Genomic DNA, 25,804 nt, shown 5'->3' on the forward strand with positions numbered 1-25,804 from the left:
GAAGGATGCGAGAAAACCATGAAAAACAAGTCAATGACTTACTAAATGAGACCCAAAAAAATACTGAAAAATATACTGAAGAAAACAATACCCTTAAAAAATAGACTAACTCAAATGGCAAAAGAGCTCCAAAAAGCCAATGAGGAGAAGAATGCCCTGAAAGGCAGAATTAGCCAAATGGAAAAGGAGGTCCAAAAGACCACTGAAGAAAATACTACCTTAAAAATTAGATTGGAGCAAGTGGAAGCTAGTGACTTTATGAGAAATCAAGATATTATAAAACAGAACCAAAGGAATGAAAAAGTAGAAGACAATGTGAAATATCTCATTGGATAAACCACTGGCCTGGAAAGTAGATCCAGGAGAGATAATTTAAAAATTATTGGACTACCTGAAAGCCATGATCAAAAAAAGAGCCTAGATATCATCTTTCAAGAAATTATCAAGGAGAACTGCCCTGATATTCTAAAGCCACAGGGCAAAATAGAAATTGAAAGAATCCACCGATCGTCTCCTCAAATAGATCCCAAAAAGAAATCTCCTAGGAATATTGTCACCAAATTCCAGAGCTCCCAGATCAAGGAGAAAATACCGCAAGCAGCCAGAAAGAAACAATTTGAGTATTGTGGAAACATAATCAGAATAACCCACGATCTAGCAGCTTCTACATTAAGAGATCGAAGGGCTTGGAATACGATATTCTGGAGGTCAATGGAGCTAGGATTAAAACCAAGAATCACTTACCAGCAAAACTGAGTATCATGCTCCAAGGCAAAATATGGATTTTCAATAAAATAGAGGACTTTCAAGCTTTCTCAGTGAAAAGACCAGAGCTGAATAGAAAAATTTGACTTTCAAACACAAGAATGAAGAGAAGCATGAAAAGATAATCAAGAAAAAGTAAAAGAAATCACAAGGGACTTACTAAAGTTGAACTGTTTTGTTTACATTCCTACATGGAAAGATGATGTGTTTGATTCATGAGACCTCAGTATTAGGGTAGCTGAAGGGAATATGCATATATGTATATGTGTATATATATGTATATATGTGTGTGTGTGTGTGTGTGTGTGTGTGTGTGCGTATGGAGAGAGACAGAGAGAGAAAGAGAGAGAGAGAGAGACAGAGATACAGAGAGAGACAGAGAAGGCACAGGGTGAGTTGAAGATGAAGGGAAGATATCTAAAAGAAATAAAATCAAATTAAGGGATGAGAGAGGAATATATTGAGAGAGGGAGATAGGGAGACATAGAATGGGGTAAATTATCTCGCATAAAAGTGTCAAGAAAAAGCAGTTCTGTAGGAAGAGAAGAGAAGGCAGGTGAGGGGGAATGAGTGAATCTTGCTCTCATCAGATTTGACCCGAGGAGGGAATACCATACATACACAATTGGGTATCTTACCCCACAGGAAAGAAGGAGGAAGAAGATAAAAAAGGGGGGATGATAGAAGGGAGGGCAGATGGGGGAGGACATAATCAAAAACAAACACTTTTGAAAAGGGACAGGGTCAAGGGAGAAAATTGGATAAAGGGGGATGGGTTAGGAAGGAGCAAAATATAGTCTTTCTCAATATGAGTATTGTGGAAGGGTTTTACATAATGATACGCATGTGGCCTATGTTGAATTGCTTGACTTCTTAGGGAGGGTGGGTGGGAATGGAAGAGGGGAGAGAATTTGGAACTCAAAGTTTTAAAGACAGATGTTCAAAAACAAAAAAAAAAGTTTTTGCATGCAACTAGAAAATAAGATACACAGGCAATGGGGCGTAGGAATTTATCTTGCCCTACAAGAAAGGAAGGGAAAAGGGAATGGGAGGGGAGTGGAGTGACAGAAGGGAGGGCTGACTGGGGAACAGGGCAACCAGAATATGTGCCATCTTGGAGTTGGGGGGAGGGTCGAAATGGGGGCAAAATTTGTAACTCAAACTCTTGTGAAAATCAATGTTGAAAACTAAATATATTAAATTAAATTAAACAAAAAAAAATAAAAACCATGCCAAGCAATGAACAGTCAAAGGAAATAAAGTCACTAATTACATTGTTAAAAAAACAAAAAAAAATAAGAGAGATATAACAAAAGTTTATGGAGGAAAGAAAAAGAAGCATATGAATTTTACATTAAATGAAATGTTTCCAAATGGATTAGTAAGTTTACAAAAAAAACATATTTAAAACATAAGAAATCATACAAAGTTAATATAATGACACAGAAGAGCATTTAAGATGCCTCAACAAAATCCCCCAAAAGGCACAGGTGCAATTGCAGACAAGACAATAATAGTAATAATAGATATTCAAGAGAAACAAGAAGAAAAACTACATTATATTTAAAGGATCATAGATAATGAAACATTAATATTAAATATACGTGCAATTAATTACTTTAAAGCTAAACACTCGAAACAAAAAGCTATCAATTACTGGAGATTCAGATAGAAGGATGGCAATTGCGGGAGACTTTAAAATATCATTATTAGAATCCATTGCACCCTTTTCAGTCATTTTACCCTGGTCACAGCAGAAATGGAAATGGGTCGTTCAGGTGTAAGTGATTAAAAAAATGAAAACAGGAAAAACACCTTTCTGATTCTAACACGCTCTGATTCTTTTTCTGCCACTCTGCCACTCACACTATAGACAGCCCTGGTAACCATGCTTAAAGTCTACACCTACACTATGATGAAACATGAAACTAAGACTTTGTAGAGGCTCTGAACATGAGATATTTCATAAACAAGTATTGAGTTGAGTATATTGACAATCAGTTCTGTTTTCCATTTTAAAAATTCATCACTCAACATACTTCTGTGCCTACTGTGTTGAACAGGTATTACGTACAGATCATCAGAAACAGCAAATGTAAAACATTATATAGATGTCCACTATTGTCATTACAAAGCATTGTATAAGTCAATGATTCAAGGATTGAGGAAATTTTAGAAACAGCATGACATGAAAAAGTATAAGCAAAAACACAAATGACTACAATGCAATATTTTATAATAATCATATAATAAATACTGAGTTACAGACTAGAAAAATATAACATATTAAATATAGAAACTATTCATAGAAATACAAAGTAATACAAAACTATGGAGATAATCATAATACAAATTTATAGGAATGAATTTAGAGAAAGGAAAGAAAATTAAATATGATTTTAAGAAAAGTAAGAATAAATCATTTTATATTTTAATAGAATTAAGTATAAAATAAAAGGTCCCATGAAAAAATATTTTCAATTCTCCCCTATAAAAAAGAGAAGTTTATAGTATTAAAAGTATGCATTTAGTTATAAACATCAACAAATCTATTTCTAGTGTCTTTAAATAAAACCTATTTAAACAATAGTTTTTCTTACCATTTCTTATTTCACATGAAATTTTCTTTTACTCATAATCTATGTACAAATCGAGTATATAAAATCCATTATGTGCATGTAATTTATCTGATTCTGTTTATATATCTTTATTATTTTAAAGTTTAGAACACTGGAACCAAAAATTTATAATACAGTTTTAGTTTGTGAAAGTTCAGTTGTGCTTTTACGATCTGAATAATCTGTCCCTTGTTCCAAATTTATATGCTTGCCGGAGAAACAAACATTTGCCTGTTGGATGATACACAACTCTTTCCTCTGCAGACAAAAATAATATCAAACTCTTCCAGTCCAAACACAAATGGCCCTTTGGTGTCAATGGGGATTCTGTACTTTGAACTGTAGGTGTCTGGAAACACTTAAGTTTATGAAACAGTATATATGCTGTTTTTTACTTAGAAAAACTGAATCAAAGCAACTGAATTAATTTTATATAGAATAACTACAAGGATTTTTGTATATGACATTATATAACTTTTCCTCAGAGTCCTGGCAAAAAAAAAAATAACTCATTATTTACACAGTTCTCAGAGATTTAAAATGGTGTTTTGAGATAAACTGCAGTTACATATGAAAGTCTCTAAAGGCATATTTTGCTCACTTAAGCACTTGATGCCCTATTGTATATCTAGGCATAGCAAATACATGTACACACATATACTCACACACATGATGACAGAGCCCTTCCTGAAGCACTTGTTCTGTTTCAGACTACAAATTTATGAAAGGATCAAAATTTATATAAATCTCAAAGAATAAAAAAAAATCCAAACTGACCTATTTAAACAATTGCCCAAAGGGGGGAGAGAACAGACAAAGAAATGGACATTGACACAGATTATCACCATTTTTAAGTTAGTTTAACTGACATAAGTCAATTACCACACTGAGGAGACCAAAGGAGCATAAAAAGCACCTCATCTAGCAAAAACCTGATGTTTTTGCCAAGTAAAGAGATATGACAGCCAAAAGCAACATTAGTTTAGAACACAAATTCATTTGTAAAGTAACAGAATGAATGATGGAAACTGATGAGGAGTATGGGCTCACAAAACAGCAAGAAGTAATAGCGGGAAAAACAAGACTAGTGAAACCTGGGTAGGAAATTCAGCTAAGCAAAGTTATTTGATGGACATTTAAAACTAAAACATGAAATTCCAAAGCAGAACAACACTTAAAAAAAGGGAAAATATCAATTTGAAAGTGAAAATCAGTTCAAAAGGGCAGAAAGTAGGCAAAAATAAAAAATGTCAGTTTAAGAGAGTTCTAGTGATGTTTTTTCTTGTTATATTCATTCATTTTTTAATGTACCCAACCTTTCCCCTACCCAGTGAGTTTTCCCTTGTAAGGCTGATTTAAAAGGAAAAAAAAAACCTTCAGGGAAAAAGAAATAGAACATCAAACATGTCTCATAGCATGTTCAACTTTCCAGTTCTTTGTTGCACAAAAAAATGCTATAATGAATATTTGAATTCATATAAGAGTTTTCTTTCTGTCTCCAGCTTTCTTGGCGCATATCCCAACACGAAATCTCTATGTCAAAGGCTATGGGCATTTTAGTCACTTTTTTATATTTTTATCAAAGTTTTACAGTGTAGTTGCCAAATTCCTTGCTCCATTAGAGAATATTAGTGTTTCTGTCTTCTTGTATGACCTTTGGTATTGAAAATGTTAGTCTTTTTGTCCTCTTTGACAAAGTTCTGTGTGCAAAGTAGGAACTCAGAGCTGTTTTATTTTGGAATTCATTAGTGATGTGGAGTTATCTTTCATAAGATCAATAAGAATTTCAATTTTGAGAAGGTATGTTCATAATCTTTCATATTTATCTATTGGAGTTTTTACATTTGTGTATATGTATCTTGTTTATCAGACCTTTCTCAGCATTATTTGATATAACTATTTTCCCCAACTGACAATTCTTATTCTAGTAGCATTGATTTTTATTCATATTATGGTTTTCAATTTCAGGTAATCCAGTTACTCATCTTTATCTTTTGCAATCTTCTGTATCCTGTATTTGGTATAAGGTACTGACACAAATCTAGAGGATTTTTTTTCCAAACCACTTTAAAATTTCCCTAGAAAGTTTTATTTGTGGAGGTTTCTTTCCAACTAGTTGTTTTTCTTAGTTCTCTACCAACTTAGCTACTATTTAATTTTCTTAACTAGTATTTCATAGTTTGATGACTTCTGATTAGTTGGTATCAAAAGTACTATTTCCCCTTAATTATTACTTTTCCCACTATTTCCCTTAAGAATCTAAACTATTTATTCAGCCATATGACTTTCAAAAACATTTACTTTGTCTAGTTCTATAATGTAACCCCCTATTAGTCTGGTTGGCATAGGATTAAATCGATAAATTAATTTAGGTAGTATTGTTATTCATTGCATTAGCAAGGCACAATCACAACAATTCTTCCAATTATTTGTCTTCCTTTGTAATTTTTCAAAACATTTTATATTATTTTAACAGGTTCTTACTAGTATCTTTCGTTTTAGCTTTATCTAAATATCTCCCTTTTTCTCACACCATACCTACCACAAGAGACTTGTTCCTTATAAAACACAATTTTTTTTAAAGGGAAAAAAAGTTCAAGAATTGGAAAAAACAATCAATGAATCAAAAAAACTCACCTGACTGCCTATTTAATACTACTAATCATCAATGGGTGGTGTAGCCTGTTGATTACTGTCACCCTTAGAACTGTAGTTGGCTATACTTAAGGGATCCAGCCTGCCAGTCTGAAGGGGAGTTTGAGAGAGTGAGATCAGAATCTGTGCTATTAATGTGAGGGAATATTATTGCACTATTTAAAAAAAAAAGATGAAAAAGAAGGATTCTGAGAAACGTAGGAAGAGTTTTATGCCCTGAGGCAGAGTGAAGAAAACAGAATCAGGCAAACAATATATAATGACAACATTGGGTGAAGGAAACCAGTGATCAATCATGACATTTTAAATGTATTATGCTGTTATTGTTGCAGACATCTAGTTTGGTTAAGTTTCAGGAAATTAATAATGCTATCCTATCAGGAAATAAGAAAATAAAAATCTTTAATAATTTTTGGATCATATGCTTTTGAGTTTTCTGTAATAAAATTTCATGTTAGAGGTAAAAAGTTCTAATAGTAAAATAACTTCTGTAGTAAAAGACCCCCCCCCTCCCTCTGAAAGAAAATTTTGAATCAATAGAAAGTAATGAATAATATGGTAACAGGATCATACATTTAGACTTGGAGGGACTTTAGACCTATTTAATCTAATTATTTTCCCCTCCCTGCCACACACTATACAGATGAGAAAACAAACATCCCTTCCCTGCTCTGAATGCCTTTACTCTGGTATGGTTAAAATGGATTCAGACCTAAATGAAATGATTTGCCCAAGGGCACACAAATAATAAGTAGCGATGCTGAGATGTGAATCTAGGTCATACAATCATGAGATTGTATAAGAGGGATCTCAGGGGCCATCTAATCCAGTCTCCTAATTTTGTAGAAAAGACAAAAGCCATAGGGGGAGATAAGTGACTTACTTAAAGGCTATAAAGATTATAATCATTAGAAGTAGGACTTGAATGTATATTACACGACTCTGACTTCACTGCTTTTCCTACTATACCACATTGCCTACTGTTAAAGTAATATAATGAAAATAAAGGCCAAAATTCTAAACATATCTCATAAGGTTTTGGGGTTGTTTTTGTTTGTCTGGTTTTGGTTTTTTGTTTTTAGCTAATATCTAACTCAACTGTCTTCTACAATATCTTCAACACAAGACAGGCATTTCTGAAACTATAACTTGGCTCTTATGATTAACGCATGACTGGGACTAAGTATTTCGATCCTTTGTGTACAGTTGTAACCTCATAATGCTGAACTCTGGAGTAATCTGATGGTTGGGAAAACAGAATTCTGTCAACAAGACCATTGTAATAAGTTGGTTCTTAAGTAAGCTTCAACAGACTTTCTTAAACAAACAATAAACTAAATGTTGAGGTGGCAATTATAAAAAAACAAAACAAAACAAAAAAGAATGGAAATACTTCTTTCCCCCTTTGAAAGAACACCACACATGAGTATTCATGGGGTGATAGCCATCCCTGGAGAGTTTATTAATCTCTTGTTCAGTTATTATATTTACGGAATCATAGGTGCTTCCTCCTGGTTTGAACGCTTTCTTTTCTAAAATTAATTAATTTATTTTTAGTTTTCAACATTCAATTCCACAAGCTTTTGAGTTTTAAATTTTCTCTGCCTCCCTCCTGTAACCCATCACCAAGACAGTGTGACCTCTGATAGAGGCCCTGCATATACATTTGTATTAAACATATTTTCACATTAGTCATGTTGTAAAGAAGAAGTAGAACTAATGGAATGAACCATGAGAAAGAAGAAACAAAACAAAACAAAGAGAGAGAGAGAGAGAGAGAGAGAAAGAGAGAGAGAGAGAGAGCAAATGGTATGCTTAGATCTGCATTCAGACTCCTTAGTTCTTTCTCTGGACATGGATAGCATTTTCCATCAAAAGCCTTTTGGGGTTGCCTTAGAACCTTGCATTGATGAGAAGAGCGAAGTCTATCAAAGTTAGTCATCACAAACCTTGGCTGTTACTGTGTGCAACATTCTCCTGGTTCTGCTTACTTCACTCAGTATCAGTTAATATAAGTCTTTCCAGGTTTTTTGAAGTCCACTTGCTCATCATTTCTTATGGAACAACAGTATTCTATTACATTCATATACCATAACTTGTTCAGCCATTCACCAATTGATGGACATCCCCTCAATTTCCAATTCTTGGCTGCTATAAAAAGAGCTATTATAATTTTGTACATGTGGGTCCATTTCCCATTTGTATGATCTCTTTGGGATACAGCCTAGAAGTGGTATTGCTCTTTGGGCATAGTTCCAAATTGCTCTCCAAAATGGTTGAATCAGTTCACAGCTCCACCAACAATGCATTAGTGTTCCAATTTTCCCACATCTTCTCCAGCATTTCTCATTTTCCTGTTTTGTCATGTTAGCTAATCTGATAGGTGTGATGTGGTACCTAAGAGTTGTTTTGATTTGTATTTCTCTAATCAACAGTGATTTAGAGCATTTTTTCATATGACTACAGAGAGCTTTAATTTCTTCATCTGAAAACTGCCTGTTCATATGCTTTGACAATTTATCAAATAGGGAATGACTTATATTTTTATAAATTTGACTCAGTTCTCTTTATATTTTAGAAATGAGGCCTTTTTCAGAGATACTAATTGTAAAAATTCTTTCCCAGTTTACTGCTTCCCTCCTAATCTTGGGTTGCAATGGCTTTGTTAGTGCAAAAACTTTTCAATTTAATGTAATCAAAATTATCCATTTTGTATTCATAATATTCTCTGTCTCTTGGTTATTCATAAATTCTTCAGTTCTCCGTAAATCTAGCAGGTAAACTATTCCTTGCTCTCCCAGTCTGTTTATACTATCAGCCTTTATATCTAAATTATGTATCCATTTTGACTTTATTTTGGTATGTGGAGTAAGATATTGGTGTATGCCCCAGTTTCTTCCATACTATTTTCTAGTTTTCCCAGCAGTTTTTGTCAAATTATGAGTTATTGTCTCAGAAGCTTGGGTCTTTGGGTTTATTAAACAGTAGATTACTACAATCATTGACAACTGTTTCTTGTGTACCTAAGTTATTCCACTGATCCATCACTCTATTTCTTAGCCAGCACCAAGTAGCTTCAATGATTGCAGCTTTATAATACGATTTAAGATCTGGTATGGCTAGGCCACCTTCCCTTGCATTTCTTTTCATTTATTCTCTTGATATTCTGGACCTTTTGTTCTTCCAGAGGAATTTTTTTATTATTTTTCTAGTTTCTATAAAATAATTTTTGGTACTTTGATTGATATGGCACTACATAACTAAATTAATTTAGATAAAATTGTCATTTTTATTATCTTAGCTTGAGCAACTGATTTTTTTCCAATTGTTTAGATCTGACTATTTGTGTGAAAAGTGTTTTATAATTGTGTTCATATAGTGTCTGGGTTTGTTTTGGCAGACGGCCTCCCAAATATTTTATAATATCTACAGTAACTTTAAATAGAATTTCTCTTTCTATCTCTTGCTTTTGGGCTTTGTTAGTAATATATAGAAATGCTGGTGATTTATGTAGATTTGAATGCTTTCTTTACCAGCATAAATATTTTAATCTCAACAAATTTTCAATTAGTTTAATGCTTGTATATTTATTTTGTTTTCTTATGGAACATGTGTTCCTCAAACATTTTAAAATACAAATGGAAGCTGGTCAAATCTTTAAACTTACAGGAGAAAGAAAACTCAAATTATATATAGGCCTAAAGTAACAATATGTGTTATAACAACCAGTTATTCTCTTCATATACGTACCCCCAAAACACAGTATGACACTGTATATCTAATGGGAGTTGAATAAATGTGTGCATCTTTATGTATAATGAATATGTGCACATTTATGCACAATAAGTAGGCCTAGATGAATTTGCTTGGACAAAGAAAAGATTACCAAACAACCATCACTACAGCCCTAACTAGTGTAGGGTGACCAGGGATCTGCTAAAATGCAAAGTATTTGCTAAAAGGTAGAACAGTCTTGCCTAAAGTCTTACATGTAGTAACTTATCCAGGAATAGAATCCATATCTTCTGATTCAGTATAGTGTTCGAGGTACTGTGACAATAAGAGATGAAGATGATCCTACCTCAAAATTAGAGGATACTATTTTGGTTTACTGAAAACCATATAAATACCAACTTCTGTTGATGAAACAAAAGATGTCTGTATGTCTTTTCTCCTATCTGGATAACCTCCTGGATAAAAGGATAGTTTGTCAAATACTTTTAAATTTTCTAATTTGTCAAACATTTATTTATTTTCTGTTTTCAACATTCACTTCCACAAGATTTTGGATTCCAAATTTTCTCCCCATCTCTCCCCTCCCCCCACCCCAGTTTCGTGTGCATTCGATTACCTCTTCCTCCAATCTGCCCTCTCTTCTGTCACTCCCTCACCCCCATTCTCTTATCTGCTTCCCTTCCATTTTCTGTAGGGCAAACTAGATTTCTATACTCCACTGCCTGTATATCTTATTTTCCAGTGGCATGTAAAAACAATTTTTAACATTCATTTTTAAAGTTCTGAGTTCCACATTCTCTCCCTTCCTGCCTCCCCACCCACCCTCATTGAGAAAGTAAGCAATTCAACATAGGTTATACATGTATAGTCACACAAAACACTTCCAAAACAGTCATGTGAAAGACTAACTATATTTCCCTCTATCTATCCCACTCTCCATTTATTCTATTCTCTCCTTTGACCTGTCCCTCCACAAAAGTGTTTGCTTCTGATTAGCCCTTCCCCCGATTTGCCCTCCCTTCCATTATCCCCTTCCCCGCATACCCAATTGAGTATGTATGTTATTCCCTCCATCAGCCAAATCCAATGAGAATAAGGCTCACTTATTCCCTCTCACATTCCCCCTCTTCCCCTCCATTGTAAAAGCTCTTTCTTCCATCTTTTATGTGAGATGATTTACTACATTCTACCTCTCCCTTTCTTTTTCTCCCAGTACATTCCTCTCATTCCTTAATTTCATTTTTTAGGTATCATCCCTTCATATTCAGCTCACTGTGTGCTCTCTGTCTATATATATATATATATATATATATATATATATATATATATATATATATATATATATATATATATATATATATACATATATATATACATATATATATATATACATATATATATACACACACACACATATGTATATGTACATGTATATGTATATATGTATATATACATACATACACACATATGTATACACACACACATTATATATACACACTATATAATATATACATACACACATATACACATACATATTATATATATGTGTGTGTGTATATATATACACACATATGTGTGTGTATTCCCTCTAAGTACTTTAATACTGAGAAAAGTCTCATGAGTTACAAATATGATCTTTCCATGTAGGAATGTAAATAGTTCAACATTAATGAGTCCCTTATGATTTCTCTTTCCTGTTTACCTTTTCATGTTTCTCTTGATTCTTGTATTTGAAAGTCAAATTTTCTATTCAGTTCTGGTTGTTTCAACAAGAATGCTTAGAAGTCCACTATTTCATTGAAATTTCATTTTTTACTCTGAAGTATTATACTCAGTTTTGCTGGGCAGGTGATTCTTGGTTTTAATCCTACCTCCATTGATACCTGGAATGTCATATTACAAACCCCGCCCTCCATCCTTTAGTGTAGAAGCTGCTAAATCTTGTGTTATCCTAATTCTGTTTCTACAATATTAGAATTGTTTCTTTCTGGCTGCTTGCAATATTTTTTCCTTGACCTGGGAACTATGGAATTTGGCTATAATATTCCTAGGAGTTTTCTTTTTGGGATCTCTTTCAAGAGGCAATCAGTGGATTCTTTCAATTTCTATTTTACATTCTGGTTCTAGAATATTAAGGCAGTTTTCCTTGATAATTTCTTGAAAGATGATGTCTAGGCTCTTTTATTGATTGTGGTTTTCAGGTAGTTCGACAATTTTTAAATTATCTCTCCTATATCTTTTTTCCAGGTCAGTTGTCTTTCCAATAAGACATTTCAAATTGTCTCCTATTTTTTCATTCTTTGGATTTCGTTTTATAATTTCTTGATTTCTCATAAAGTCATTAGCTTCCATTTGCTCTATTCTAATTTTTAAGGAATTATTTTCTTCAGTGATCTTTCGGACTTCCTTTTCCATTTGGCTAAGGGCATTCTTCTCCTCATTGGCTTTTTGGACCTCTTTTGCCATTTGGGTTAGTCTATTTTTAAAGATATTTTTTTCTTCAGCTTTTTTGGGGGTCTCCTTTAGCAAGTTGTTGACTCGTTTTTCATGATTTTCTTGCATTGCTTTCATTTTCCTTCCCAATTTTTCCTCTACTTCTCTTACTTGATTTTCAAAATCCTTTTTGAGCTCTTCCCTGGCCTGAGACCATTTCATATTTTTCTTGGAGGCTTTGGACATAGGAGCTTTGATTTTGTTTTCTTCCTCTAGTTGTATCCTTTGATCTTCCTTGTCTGCAAGGATGTAAGAAAATACCTTTTCACGAAGAAAGTAACCTTCCATAGTCTAATTTTTTCTCCTCTGTTTGCTGACTTTCCCAGACAATTACTTGACTTTTGAGCTCTTTGTTAAGTAGAGGATATATTGCCCCAAGCTTCAGGCGTTTCGTGCAGCTATTTTTAGAGATATTTCTAGGGACCTGTAAATTTTTAGTTCTTCCAAAGTGGTATGATCAAGGGAGAGGTGTTTATTCCTCTCCTGGCCTGTGCACAACCACAAGCACTCTTTTCTGCCTTGGAACTGTGAGGAGGATTCCCTCTCCACAGCAGCCACAAGTTCTGTCACACCAGCCCTTCTCTTTGCCCCAGGACCATCACCCAGGATCGCAATCCAGATCAGCTACTTCATTCCACACTGTCTGTAGGTCAAGAGCTCCAGAAGGGGCTGCCTCTGTGCCAGTGGCTGCCACCACCCTGGGGGTGGGGCTAAGGCTGAGGCTGGGGCCAGACCACACTCCTCTCTCACCCAGGTGAGAGACCTTTCCCACTGACCATCAAAGCTGTCTTTGGAGTTTGGGGGTTGAGAAGTCTAGAAAACTGTCAGTGATTCAGTGCCCTGAGGCCTACTCCAGCCCAGTCTGTGCTGGCATGTCCCACACTGGGCTGCGCTCCGCTTCCAGCGTGGTGCAACAGACCCTGTTGGCCTTCCAGATTGTCTTAGGCTAGAAATCTGTTTCGCTCTGTCATTTTGTGGCTTCTGATGCTCTAGAATTTGTTAAGGGACATTTTTACAGGTATTTTGAGGGGTTTGGTGTGGGGGACAGCTCAAGCAGATCCCTACTTCTTCTTTGCCATCTTGACTCTGGTTTGTCAAATCTAAAAAGCACACAAACAAAGCATCCTCATTATGCCATCATGGTAGTGCTCCAAATTTTCATAAGAGGAATAAATTATTTAACGTTTTGAAAAGCTACTACACAAATCAGCCTAGAATTGAGGAAGTCATTTCTTCTCAATAAAAGTATAAAGTGATCTAGCAGCACCAATGGCAATGCTTGGGCTAGCCCCTGTGAGTAGTAGCAGGCAGTACCCAGGACCCCAGCTGCAGCAGAGTTAGCAGAGACAAAGGTCTCAGGAGAGAAGGAAGTCCCAGTATAATCTTTTATTTATTGCAATCTGGAACTGATGGAGTGCTTACACATTGTTGTCAGTATAAGACCTAGCAGTCATTGAGAAAAGAAGGGTTAGTTTTTCCTAAGGCCCTATCCCACAGAAGCCAGGTTAGTTTTTCTTTAAAAGATATTCAAACTGCCCTCAACTCTTAAGTAATTCAGAGGATTAAGGTTCAGGCTGTATTTGATATAGCTTCCTGGTAGAGCTGGAGCTCCTTACATAGGCATCTGACCAGAGACCAACAAGATGACCAACACCAATATAAAAAAAGTATGCCTTAGATGGACATCTCTTCCCTGCTCTAAATGTCCTTCTTCTGGTATAGACTTAGATCTAAACTACCAGGAGAGTGGTCTAAGACAGGGTTAGTCCTCAACAAACACTATGCATAAAGTCACATTCTTATAATGGACTTTATCTAAGATTTGATAAAATGACTATGTTTTTCTACATATTGTTCAGAATTAAAAAAAAAATAAATCATGGTAAGCGTGAATCAGTCACTTCCATGATTTAGACATCTAACTAAAATTTTGCAAGTACATGCTGGTGGAAATATAGAATTAACTATGCTTTATGAAATTTTATTTAATAGGTAGGATTTAAAAATAATGGTCTTACCATACCTACAAAATTACTACAACTTTTATCAACTTGCATATGTTCAAAATAGACTGGAAATTCCTAAAAATGTGTTAATATGCACTTTGGCAATTTCTTCCATGGGAGTATTATGAAATAAGTTATTAATAAAAAATACAAAGCATTTCTACTCCTCTTTCCATCCAAAGTTTTGAAATCAAATATTTAAATTCTAGAAAGTGGTTTGAAAATTTGATCTGTGTGAGCCCTGAGCTTAGCATTATGACAGATGAGTCAAGTAGCAATTAGACAAAGTTGTATGCAAATGTAAAAGCATTATCACAGAAGATGAGATGCAGCCTTGACACAGGCAATGTTCATTTTCAAATTTATTGAATCTTTTCGATAAAGACACGTCTAATGTGGAAGAATAATCTAGATGCATATATCTTTTAGCTCTTCCTGCTTCTTATTTGTTTAAGTCATGGAGATGATTTTATTATTTTACAAAGCAGACCCCTGTGTTTCTAAAGCTATAATTTAGTATAATCATAGTCAATACAGAGAATATGAAAGAAAACATTTATTTATAAAACAAAGAAACTTATAAAATAAGTAAAATTGTAGAAACTTTTAAAGTACCTTTTAGTTTTTGTTTACCTAAAGCCTATTTTGTAAACTAACTATGAGGAAATTGGGAAAGATCATTAGAATCACTTAATTGCATATATGAACACAAGATAAGATTTCCTTCTTACTAGGGAGGGATAGTAAGTTTCTTCCCTGTTCAAAATTATTAATGACCAATTTAGGGCCCATATAAATTTTTACCTGTTATGGATATATACAAACTAATTTTTTTTCACAATCAGTAAATAATTATTAATCCTATAGTTTTAGGCAAAGGAAAAATGAGACAAAACACAGTCTCTGTGCTCATGCAGATTAGTTTCTAGTAGACATACTTCAACAGTTTCAAAGGACAGAACCAACCTTGTAGATAATGAAAATTTCAAATCCTTTGAAATCAGAAAAAATTGTAGTATTATGAAGGGCAACAGAGTATTTAGGAAGAAGTACCAATTTGCAAGCAAAATGGGTTAAGTGCCCTTTTTGACAAGTTTAACACAGATTAAGACTCCTCTAATAACTCTGGAAATAGGAGAGGAAAAAGAGGTCAAGGCTTAGTTGGTTTTTTTTGTTTGTTTGTTTGTTTGTTTTTTAATGCTCTACATGTTAAAGCAACGTCTGTTGAATTTTTTGCTTGCTTTAAATTTTTTGTTATAAATTTAGTAATCAAAAACAAAATACAAATCAAACGGTAATCAAATTTCTCACCTTAGCACTTTCTACCAACCCTCTGGCCTGACCTGTATGACCAATACCTCCCTTCAACTACTGGTGAGTTACTACAGGATCCTCCATTTATTGAAGGGGCAAGCCTAGTTTGCCTCCATTAGCCTCCAGGCCCTGTACTCAACTTTATGGATTCAAAAATCATACCGACTGTTGTCACATTCTGCAATTTCCCTTACCACCTGGGGCCTCCTTGTCTTAGAACATCCTATTAGGGAGCCAAGATGGCGGCTGGTAAGCAGGGAATAATGTGAGCTCTGTACCGAGTCCCTCCAAAAACTTATAAAAAATGGCTCTGAACCAATTCTAGAACGGCAGAACCCACAAAACAGCAGAGGGAAGCAGGGCTCCAGCCCAGGACAGCCTGGATGGTCTCTGGGTGAGGTCTATCCCACACGGAGCTGGGAGCTGGGAACGGAGTGGAGCAGAGCCCAGCCTGAGCGGCATGGACCAACAAGACCAGCAACCGGGCAGAGCATGCCCTAGCACCCTGAATCAGTGAGCTGCAGCAGTTACGAGACTTCTCAACCCACAAACACCAAGGACTGCTGAGAAGGTTAGTGGGAAAAGCTGCAGGAGTGGAAGGAGTTCCCGGTTCGGCTTCCAGCCCCGGGGGCAGCGGAGGTGGGGCAGCTGTTGCTGCTTCCTGCTCCAGGCCCACCTGGTGGGAGGAATTAAGTGGCGGATCAGAGCAGGGGTGCACAGCCTGCCGAAGATCTAAGCCCAGTTCGGGTTGGGGTATCTTGGGGCAGTGCTGGTGTGGCAGAGTTGGCACCTCCCCCCCAAACGTGGAACATAGAACTCTCTAGTCTACAAACAGTCATGCCCCACTGAAAAACTCAAAGGTCAAGTTAGTTGGCTGGGAATATGGCCAGGCAGCGAAAACACACCGAGATTCAGTCTCAGACTTTGCATTCTTTCTTTGGTGACAAAGAAGACCAAAACATACAGACAGAAGAAATTAATAAAGTCAAAGAGCCTACAACAGAAACCTCCAAGAAAAACATGAACTGGTCCCAGGCCATGGAAGAGCTCGAAAAGGAGTTTGAAAAGCAAGTTAGAGAAGTAGAGGAAAAATTGGGAAGAGAAATGAGAAGGATGTGAGAAAACCATGAAAAACAAGTCAATGACTTGCTAAAGGAGACCCAAAAAAATACTGAAAAATACACTGAAGAAAACAACACCTTAAAAAACAGACTAACTCAAATGGCAAAAGAGCTCCAAAAAGCCAATGAGGAGAAGAATGCCCTGAAAGGCAGAATTAGCCAAATGGAAAAGGAGGTCCAAAAGACCACTGAAGAAAATACTACTTTAAAAATTAGATTGGAGCAAGTGGAAGCTAGTGACTTTATGAGAAATCAAGATATTATAAAACAGAACCAAAGGAATGAAAAAATGGAAGACAATGTAAAATATCTCATTGGAAAAACCACTGACCTGGAAAATAGATCCAGCAGAGATAACTTAAAAATTGTTGGACTACCTGAAAGCTATGATCAAAAAAAGAGCCTAGATATCATCTTTCAAGAAATTATCAAGGAGAACTGCCCTGATATTCTAGAGCCATAGGGCAAAATAGAAACTGAAAGAATCCATCGATTGCCTCCTCAAATAGATCCCAAAAATAAATCTCCCAGGAATATTGTCACCAAATTCCAGAGCTCCCAGATCAAGGAGAAAATATTGCAAGCAGCCAGAAAGAAACAATTTGAGTATTGTGGAAACCCAATCAGAATAACCCAAGATCTGGCAGCTTCTACATTAAGAGATCGAAGGGCTTGGAATACGATATTACATTTTATTTTAACTGAGGAACCAAATTCATTTTATCCACGAAGCATTTCACAGTCCCCTCAACCACATATGTTTCCCTTCTCCGAACTATCATCACACTTCATATTATTATCGGTTCATATTATACTTTGTATTATTTACATGTCTCCTCCCCTTTATATTTCTAAGTCTCTACAGTGCCTAGAAAACTGTCTTTGCACACTAAGCATATAATCAATATTTGTTGGATACTGGTAGTCACCTTGATAAATAATAACATTATTAATGTTGACAAATAGTAAAATGAATTGAAAAAAAAAAAGATTTCTCAGAGAGAAGTTCCATAAATTTGTACTTGAAGTCTTTATGCATTCAACTACATTAATGGAATTGAAAAAGGTTTTATAACTACTATATAACAGCTATATATCACTGCATTGAAGTTCCCTAAGGAGTCAGCAACAAGTAATAATGGCAGTGATGAAGTATGCCTTCTCATCATATTCAGAAAGGAGTTCCCTAAGCACATCAACAGCATCAATGAGGGAAATGTTTCCCCTACCTAAGAGTGAAGGGTAATTTTCTTTATAGTTCAAATTTAGCATTATAATTTGCATTCACTGAATCAAAGAATCTGAGAGAAAGGACTTCAGAGAGAACTTTTAGTAGAAACCACATCAACAGGAATCCTGTCTACAATATACCTAACAATTTTTCATTCAGCCTCTGCTTTACGGCAGTTTGTTATTAGATGGAGAGCTTTAATCATTAGAAAGCTTTTTAATATAATTTTTTTTAATATAAGAGCTAGTGTGGTGCAGTGGATAGAGAGACACCTTCAGAGCCAGAAAGCCCTGGATTCAAGAGCTACTTCTAACATACGTTAGCTGTGATTCTAGTTAAATCGCTTAATGCCTCAGTGCACTGGGAACTCTTTAAGGTCCATAAGTTGCAGAGAAAGTGCTGATTATCATTGGTAGAGGGAGTTTCACCATCGAAAATCCAGATAACACTGAAATAACAAGCCCAGTCCTTATTTCTATCCCCTTTATTATATTAAACCTATGTTTGCCTCTTTGGACTCATTGCTCCTAATTTTGCCCTCTGGAGCTACAAAGCCACAAAGAAGAACAGTCTCTTTCTACAGGACTTTCCTTCAAATACAGTTAACATGGTTCCCATAAGTATTCTCTTCTTCAGCTCCTTCAGAATCATAGTATGAACTCTAAGTTCTTCGCTATCCTTATTATTCCCAGCTATGTGCTCTCCAACTTGAAAAAAAAAAAGTCTTCCTAAAATGCTGTACCCAGCAGAACACAATATTCCAAGTATGGCCTGACTAGGGCACAGTTCTCAAAAGGACTGTCACCTGTCACTTCCCTAGGCCTCAATACTATGCCATCTTTTTTTTTGAGGGGGCTCAGCAGGGCAATTGGGGTTAAGTGACTTGCCCAAGGTCACACAGCTAGTATGTCAAGTGTTGGAGGCCGGATTTGAACTCAGGTCCTCCTGACTCCAGGGCCAATGTTCTACTCACTGTGCCACCTAGCTGCCCTAATACTATGCCATCTTAATGAAGATTATAACAATAGCTTTTTTACTACCGCAAGAAACTATTTATATTGAGCTTACAATCCACTTAAAACCTCTGCAGCAGTTTCTGGATCCTTGGAGAGGAAAAAAAATTACATTTTTATTTCAGTATAATTGGTTTCTTTTGTAATGCTTATTTTTATTTTATGCGCTTAAAAACCTTATTCTGAGCAGGGGTCCATAAGTTTCACCAGATAGCTAAAGGATCCATGATGACACATACACACACAATAAGAACTCCAGCTCTAGACCTTTTATCAGACAAGCTTCTATCTTATCCAACCCCTTCATCTTATACTTGAGAAGCTGATTTTTTGAACCCAAATGTAAGACTTCACATTTAACCCTATTAAATTTTATATTAAAAGAGTTGGCTTCACATTGTAGCCTGTCAAGATCTAATTGAATCCCAACATTTGGCTATCACTGGTAAGTTTTTATGAAAGATATTATTAAAAATGTTAAAAAGTACAGGGACAAATAGATGACTGGGACACTCCACTAGAGAACTTCTATGTTTGCATGCAACCAGTAATGATTGCACTTTGGGTCCAATTATTCAACCAGTTCCAAATAATCTTAACTATACTATTGTCAAGTCCACATTTCACCATCTTATCAACAAGAATAGTGCAATAAGCTTTATTAAATGCTTTGCTAAAGTCTAACTAATTCCATATACGGCATTTTCCAAACCTACTAAACTAAAAACCCTAATATAAAAAAAAGAAATTATTTTGGCCTAGCATGACCTGTTCTTAATGAAGCCATGAATATGATTAAAGCTTTGTGATTATTTCTTACTTTTTCAGATGTTCTCTAAACAACCTTGTAATAATATCTTCCAGAATTTCACTAAGAATCAAAGTTAAATTTAACAGCTTCAAGCCTCCATTTTCTTTGTTCTGTGAAAGTAAGGAAATTTCCCTTCTCTGCTACTGTAGTATTGTTCAGGTTCTCTTTGATGCTTCAGAGATCACTGATCTACTGCAACAATGGATTTGCTTATTATAGGTGATTCTTATCTTCTTTGAAAGTACTTAAAAGATATTCTGAGAAGCCCTTCTCATCATATCCTAGTCAACTGTAGGTCTTGTATGTAATAGAAAGTAATAGAATTATCTTCTTAAATTTTTTTCTTCATTTTTGAACTATTAAATCAAACATACTTTCCCCACAAGTAAAGTGAATTAGCAAATCAAAACAGCCGAGATTTAGTGCCAAGAGGGGCCTTAGAGGCTATGTAGTCCAGCCCCCATCCCTACCTTATAGATAAGAAATGAGGTCAAGAGAGGTTAAACAATGTGTTTGGGGTCACACAGCTAGTAAGTGTCTGCATTAAGATTTGAATCCACTTCAGGTCAGGTTTTCCTGACTCTAAGTCCAGCACTGTATTCATTATATCATGCTGCCAATAGACAGATGGACAGACAGATAGAAAGAAAGAGAAGTAGCTAGATAGAAGACAGGTGGATGGATAAATGATAGCTATACATATATATGTTCTAAAGATATGCTTAGAACATTTTTTAACATAGACCAATAAAATATCTGGAGGGCTTTTTTTTATATTAAGAGCCATTTATATGGCTAGTCTTCTAAAAATACTTACTAACCACATTTTCATCCTGAACCAACTATGCAAAAGTAGCTGAACATTACTCACAATTTTGGTGACCAAATAAGAAGCAATTGTTTTTAGACCATACCTATTGCTTATAAACTAGTATATACATTTAGCATAGAAAAAAAAGGGTAGGAAATAGACTAACGAAGAGGAGGGATATAAATATAGTATGTCCGTTGCATAAACAAAAGTTATCTGAAAATTTCAAAGTTGTTCAAAAACAAAATTGATTTGATTTTCAAATGATTCTTTTCTTTCTATTAAAGAGGGAGGAAATTATTATAAACTTTTTCCAGATAAACAGAAACTCACCTTATACAAAGCAGCATCACGTTCTTCTATCACTGCATTCATTTCTTCAGTAGTTATTTTCTCTTTACATTCCTTGGTCTTGTATATTCGATCCATAATTATAGCTCCATTACTCTGGATAGCTCTCCCCGTGTCTGCATTGTTTATTCTGTTCAGTAATTCCTGTAATGTCTACCAACAGCATTATATGTTAGTCCTACATGAAGTTTTAATATATTTTATTTAATATAGGGTTTTAATTAATAGGCACATGTGAATGGTAAATTGACGGAGTGAAGTTATTGAATTTTCATATTGCAGCAAAGATGTACATTATTAGTGTGTCAATTCTTCTTTTTCCCACTTCTTAGTTCTTGAAACCCACTCAATTGAACTTAAGCCTCTAAGATATACGACTGACATCAAGAAATCTCCTCAGAGAATGGCTTACCATGTCATTTTCTTCAGGGTTAATATTTTCTAGCCTAGAAAAAAAGGAACACAGAAAGCCTGATCAGTAGCATTTCCTTAGTGCAGCAAAATGAGTTCGCTTTTTAAATCTTTAGAACCTCAAGTAATTTCATTCGACTAGTCTTTAGAGTCAACCATAACACTGAACATATTAAAGTGCCACCTGCTCGACTTCATCTTTCAATAATGCTCCATATCTTCAGCACTGACTTCAGACTGTTAAGTTATTAATGTTTACTACTATATATGACTACAAGGATCAATTGTTCATATGTGCTTAGATGAAGAAAGTTCCCCAGCGATAGAAGCACTGGAACTCATCATTATATTTATTCCTGGACTTGTCATTTTTTTTTCTAGAAACTGTATTCCTTTTCTCTTTCTTTTTGGACACCTCAAATAAAACAAAGTAATGTTTTTATTGTCAAGTTTAATAATGTTCTCTCAAAAATTTTACCTGAAAACCTCCTATGAGATTCTTTTTGTTAAAAACAAATAAATAAAATGTAAAGCTCAAAGAAGGCTGAAAGATCTCTATCATCAGAGATAACTAACACTATGCTTTTCCCCCCTATATCATCACACTGAAAGAATTACATAAAGTTATAAAAGGCAAACTGGTTTCCTATATACACAAGTTTTCCTTTGAAATAGCCATCCTGACCAATGAATTCTTGGTTTAAAAAAAACTGCTCAAGTACAGAAAGGGGGAAATGTGGCTAAACAACAATTTATTTGAAAAGGAATCCATGGACTAAGATTTTAGAGGACAAATCAGATCAAAGGGGATTGAATGCTCTCAAGAACAGATTTCTCACAACACAAACAAAAGAATTCAGGTGAAGGGAAAAATGGTGAATGGGATAAAACAGTAGTTTCCAAACTTAATGTCTCCTTTATTACAAAAAAAATTGTCACACTTTCCTATACTTTTCATATAAAAATCTAGGCAAATAATTCCTTTTTATCAGATTTGGGTTTTTTAATTAATAATTTATTTTAAATCATATAACAAATCTTACAATACAAGAAATATAATTCACAGAAGCATTTATTAATAAAGTCCTGTAAATTTTCACATTTATAATTAGAAAATGCTAATCATATAATATTAATGTAATAGGTTGATTTGGTTTTTGGGCATAAAGATTACATTGCTACTTGCAATTCTTTTTCAATCATTTATTGAAATTAGTGTTTTGTCTCTGCAACTAACTAAATCAAGAAATCCTGTTTCAGACAAAATAAGATAACAAATTTGTAAAACATGTATTCATTTGTTGGATAAACCAGAACACTATTCACCCACAGACAAAATTCAACAAAAAACTCAACAATTCATTACCATTTCAATTTCATAAGCTATTTTTGAATAGACTATCAGAAGATGACACTACTAACTAACTTGCTCAAATGTACTAAGATGAAACTAACATTTGGACATGGTAAATGGGTTCCTTATTTAGTGGAATTTAGAAATAATTATGACTTTGAAATGAAATAAGAATTATTTCTGCAGATGGATGACTACTAGATATGTCTTCAGCAGCAAAATGGTGCAGTAGATAAAGTGTTGGGCCTTGAATCAGAAGACCCGAATTCAATTCGGGCCTCAGACATCTACTAGCTGTGTGATCCTGTCAGTTAACCTCATTTTGCCTCAGTTTCCCAAACTACAAAATAGGGATAATAACAGAACCTACCTCCAAAGGATGTTGTTAGAATGAGATAATTATAAAGTGCTTAGCACAGTGCCCAGGACATAACAGGGGCTTTATCAATGTTTATTTCCTCCCCTTTACTCTATTTAGTTGTAGGTAGGGTAGGCATTGCCAAATTTGGGAACAAAAAACATTATCTTATGTATTAATCACAGATCTAACTTTTACCATAAATTTAGTCACTTTGCTTCTCTGGATTAGAGTATGAATTTGAGGGCCTTGCATTTAAGGTGCTGAAATTTTCAAAAACATTTGCTAATATTCAAGTTGCAACAGGATATTTTTTGTTATTGAATGAATTTGCTTCATATTTATGATAATAACTATGCAAAACAGTACTATATTCTTTCAATTCAAATGTCCTTCAACATACATTGGCACAATAAAGCCAGTATTTCACAATAACATAGAATTTTTCTACGCGTTTCCTCATGCCAACACACAATTTTTCAAAGAGCCTTCCTTTTTACTGACTTTTTAAAAAATAAAGTTATTTTGGTAACAATGTGACAAAATAATTTAGTTCTTCACTCATATTTTTTGATAAGCTATTGCCTATGAAGAATACAATATGTCTGAAGTGAATGGTGGGGAAGGATGTCACATTTTTATATATAATCCTGGTATCACCTGAGTTCTATCCCTACAGAGCCCAATATAATTCTCCAACATATGATTTTTGTTTAAAAATCTATCAAATATATTAAAATTTTCTCTTGATATGGAATTGCTATCAATAGGTTTTCAAGGCAATGAATCTTTCCTAATGTCAATTCCAAACATATTGTACAACCAATTGAATATTTACAACTATCTCTGCTACCTTCTCCATGTTTAATGCCAAATAGGAAGAGTTAAGTTTCTTAACTGATTACAAAAGTCTTCCCATATGGTAGACTTTCCTTCCTTCCATATTATCTGTAAGTGGAACCACTGAAAGTTGCTTTGCATATGATTCAACAAGCATCATTTCAACCATATCAATAACTTCAAGTATCGGCAATGTTTTTCCTGGCAAATTATGGTTATTACAATTAGCAATTTCTTAAACATTGCTCTAAGGAGGCAGCTAGATAGGGCACTGGGCCTGGAGTCAGGAAGACCTGAGTTCAAATCTGGCCTGAGATTCTTACTAGCTGTGTGATCCTGGGCAAATCACTTAACCCTGTTGGTCTTAATCTATTGGAGAAGGGAATGGCAAATCATTCCAGTATCTTTGCCAAGAAAACCCCACACACAATACAGTCTATGGAGGTCACAAAAAATTAGTCAAGCCTGAACAACTCAACAATAACAAGAAGACTTAAAAAATTATTTTTATGTTGCATAGACCTGGGAGGAAAGCAGTGGTTTTTTTAGTATGGAAAATATCTTATTTTCCCTAGAAAAATTTCCTTGACTTGCCAGTATATTCTGCATATACCTTTTCAAGATGCCATTTCAAAGCTTCTTGCTATCTGCAGCTAAAGCATCAAGACGAAGTGAATGTAACTGTCTTTCCTTTTGATCAATAATGGCACTTGTGAATCCAAATGATAATTACAAGTGGATTGTATTTTCTGAATTTTGGTATTTTACTTTGTGTTTCTGTACTTCTGCTACTTAAATTGACGTATTGCGGATGCTTGTATTATTTACAGTGCTCCAGCGAATTTTTTTTTCTCAAATTGGTTATATATTATTCATCATAAAAGTATATTTTTTCACCTGTTAAAAATCAGAGATAACAAAAAAATTAAATTTAATTGTTGAAAAGTTCAAACAATTATACCTATTATTGAGTTATTTTTTTAAGTTACCAGTTTGGAGGAAACTAGCTTATTATATGGCACTCACCAAAAAGAACGATGTTGAGGAAATTAAATACGGTACTTTTATCTTCAACGGAAGGATTGTTTCAGTCTATACCTCATGTTCAAATGGAGCAAGCAGAATAACATCACAACTACTTTGTCTTATGAACTTGTGGTAACTGATAGCTACTGTGCCAAAATGCACCCATACTTTGCATCAACAAAATTTTGACCTTTTTTATGCATACAATATTAAATAAAATGGCCCTGCATTCATTGTCAGTGAGAGTAAATTCACCCAGTTAAGTCTCCTTTCTTATTGATCTTGAACTTTGTTTTCGTTGAAAACAGTGGATGTATTCTTGTGGAAGTTTAACTTAAAAATATACAATAATTTTTAGTCACTACTCTACCCCTCAGAGGGCCTTATGACCCCCTGGCAAGGGACATGCTACACAGTTTGGTCTCCTTGTCAAGATTAACTTTCCTAAGTGTCCTCCTGATCCCATCTATTTCTCTCTCTCTCTCTCACTCTCCCCTTTGTCCTTCTCCTACTGCCTCTCTTTCTTCTCCTTCTCTTGCCCAGATTTCCAATATCCTTATTCCATATTCCCACCAACCCACATTCCATAGACCAGACCTAAAATAGGCTGGTTATGTAAATGAGTCATACTTAATAAAAGGATGTTTATTTAGCCACAACATGAAAAGAAGAGTCAATAAGGATACAGCACTTGAACTGAGGACATACAGTTCCTATCATCTTCATAAGGAAATGTGTTTGGTCAACATAGACATGGGACAATCCACCAAATCTTAAGGACAATGACTCCATAGCATATTTCATATCCTTAAGAAGTCAGGAATCCATGTTAATGGCTACATGGCTTCTTTTAGCCTCCTGGGCCAACAAAGTCTCAGATAAAACTTCCTT

The 25,804-nt window shown here is 34.8% G+C and overlaps 1 protein-coding gene across 1 annotated transcript in view; it reads right to left on the bottom strand.

The window, feature by feature from the left end:
- Positions 1-25,804, bottom strand: part of MIPOL1 (mirror-image polydactyly 1) — a 508,657-nt gene that overhangs the window by 288,762 nt on the left and 194,091 nt on the right. The window contains exons 11-12 of the mRNA XM_036752890.1: positions 21,337-21,370; positions 20,907-21,077 (exon numbers count right to left, since the gene is read on the bottom strand). Of these exons, the coding sequence (XP_036608785.1) occupies positions 20,907-21,077; positions 21,337-21,370 (205 nt within the window). The remainder of the gene's footprint in view (positions 1-20,906; positions 21,078-21,336; positions 21,371-25,804) is intronic.

The sequence above is a fragment of the Trichosurus vulpecula genome, chromosome 3 (genome assembly GCF_011100635.1).
Source record: "Trichosurus vulpecula isolate mTriVul1 chromosome 3, mTriVul1.pri, whole genome shotgun sequence".
Taxonomy (NCBI): domain Eukaryota; kingdom Metazoa; phylum Chordata; class Mammalia; order Diprotodontia; family Phalangeridae; genus Trichosurus; species Trichosurus vulpecula.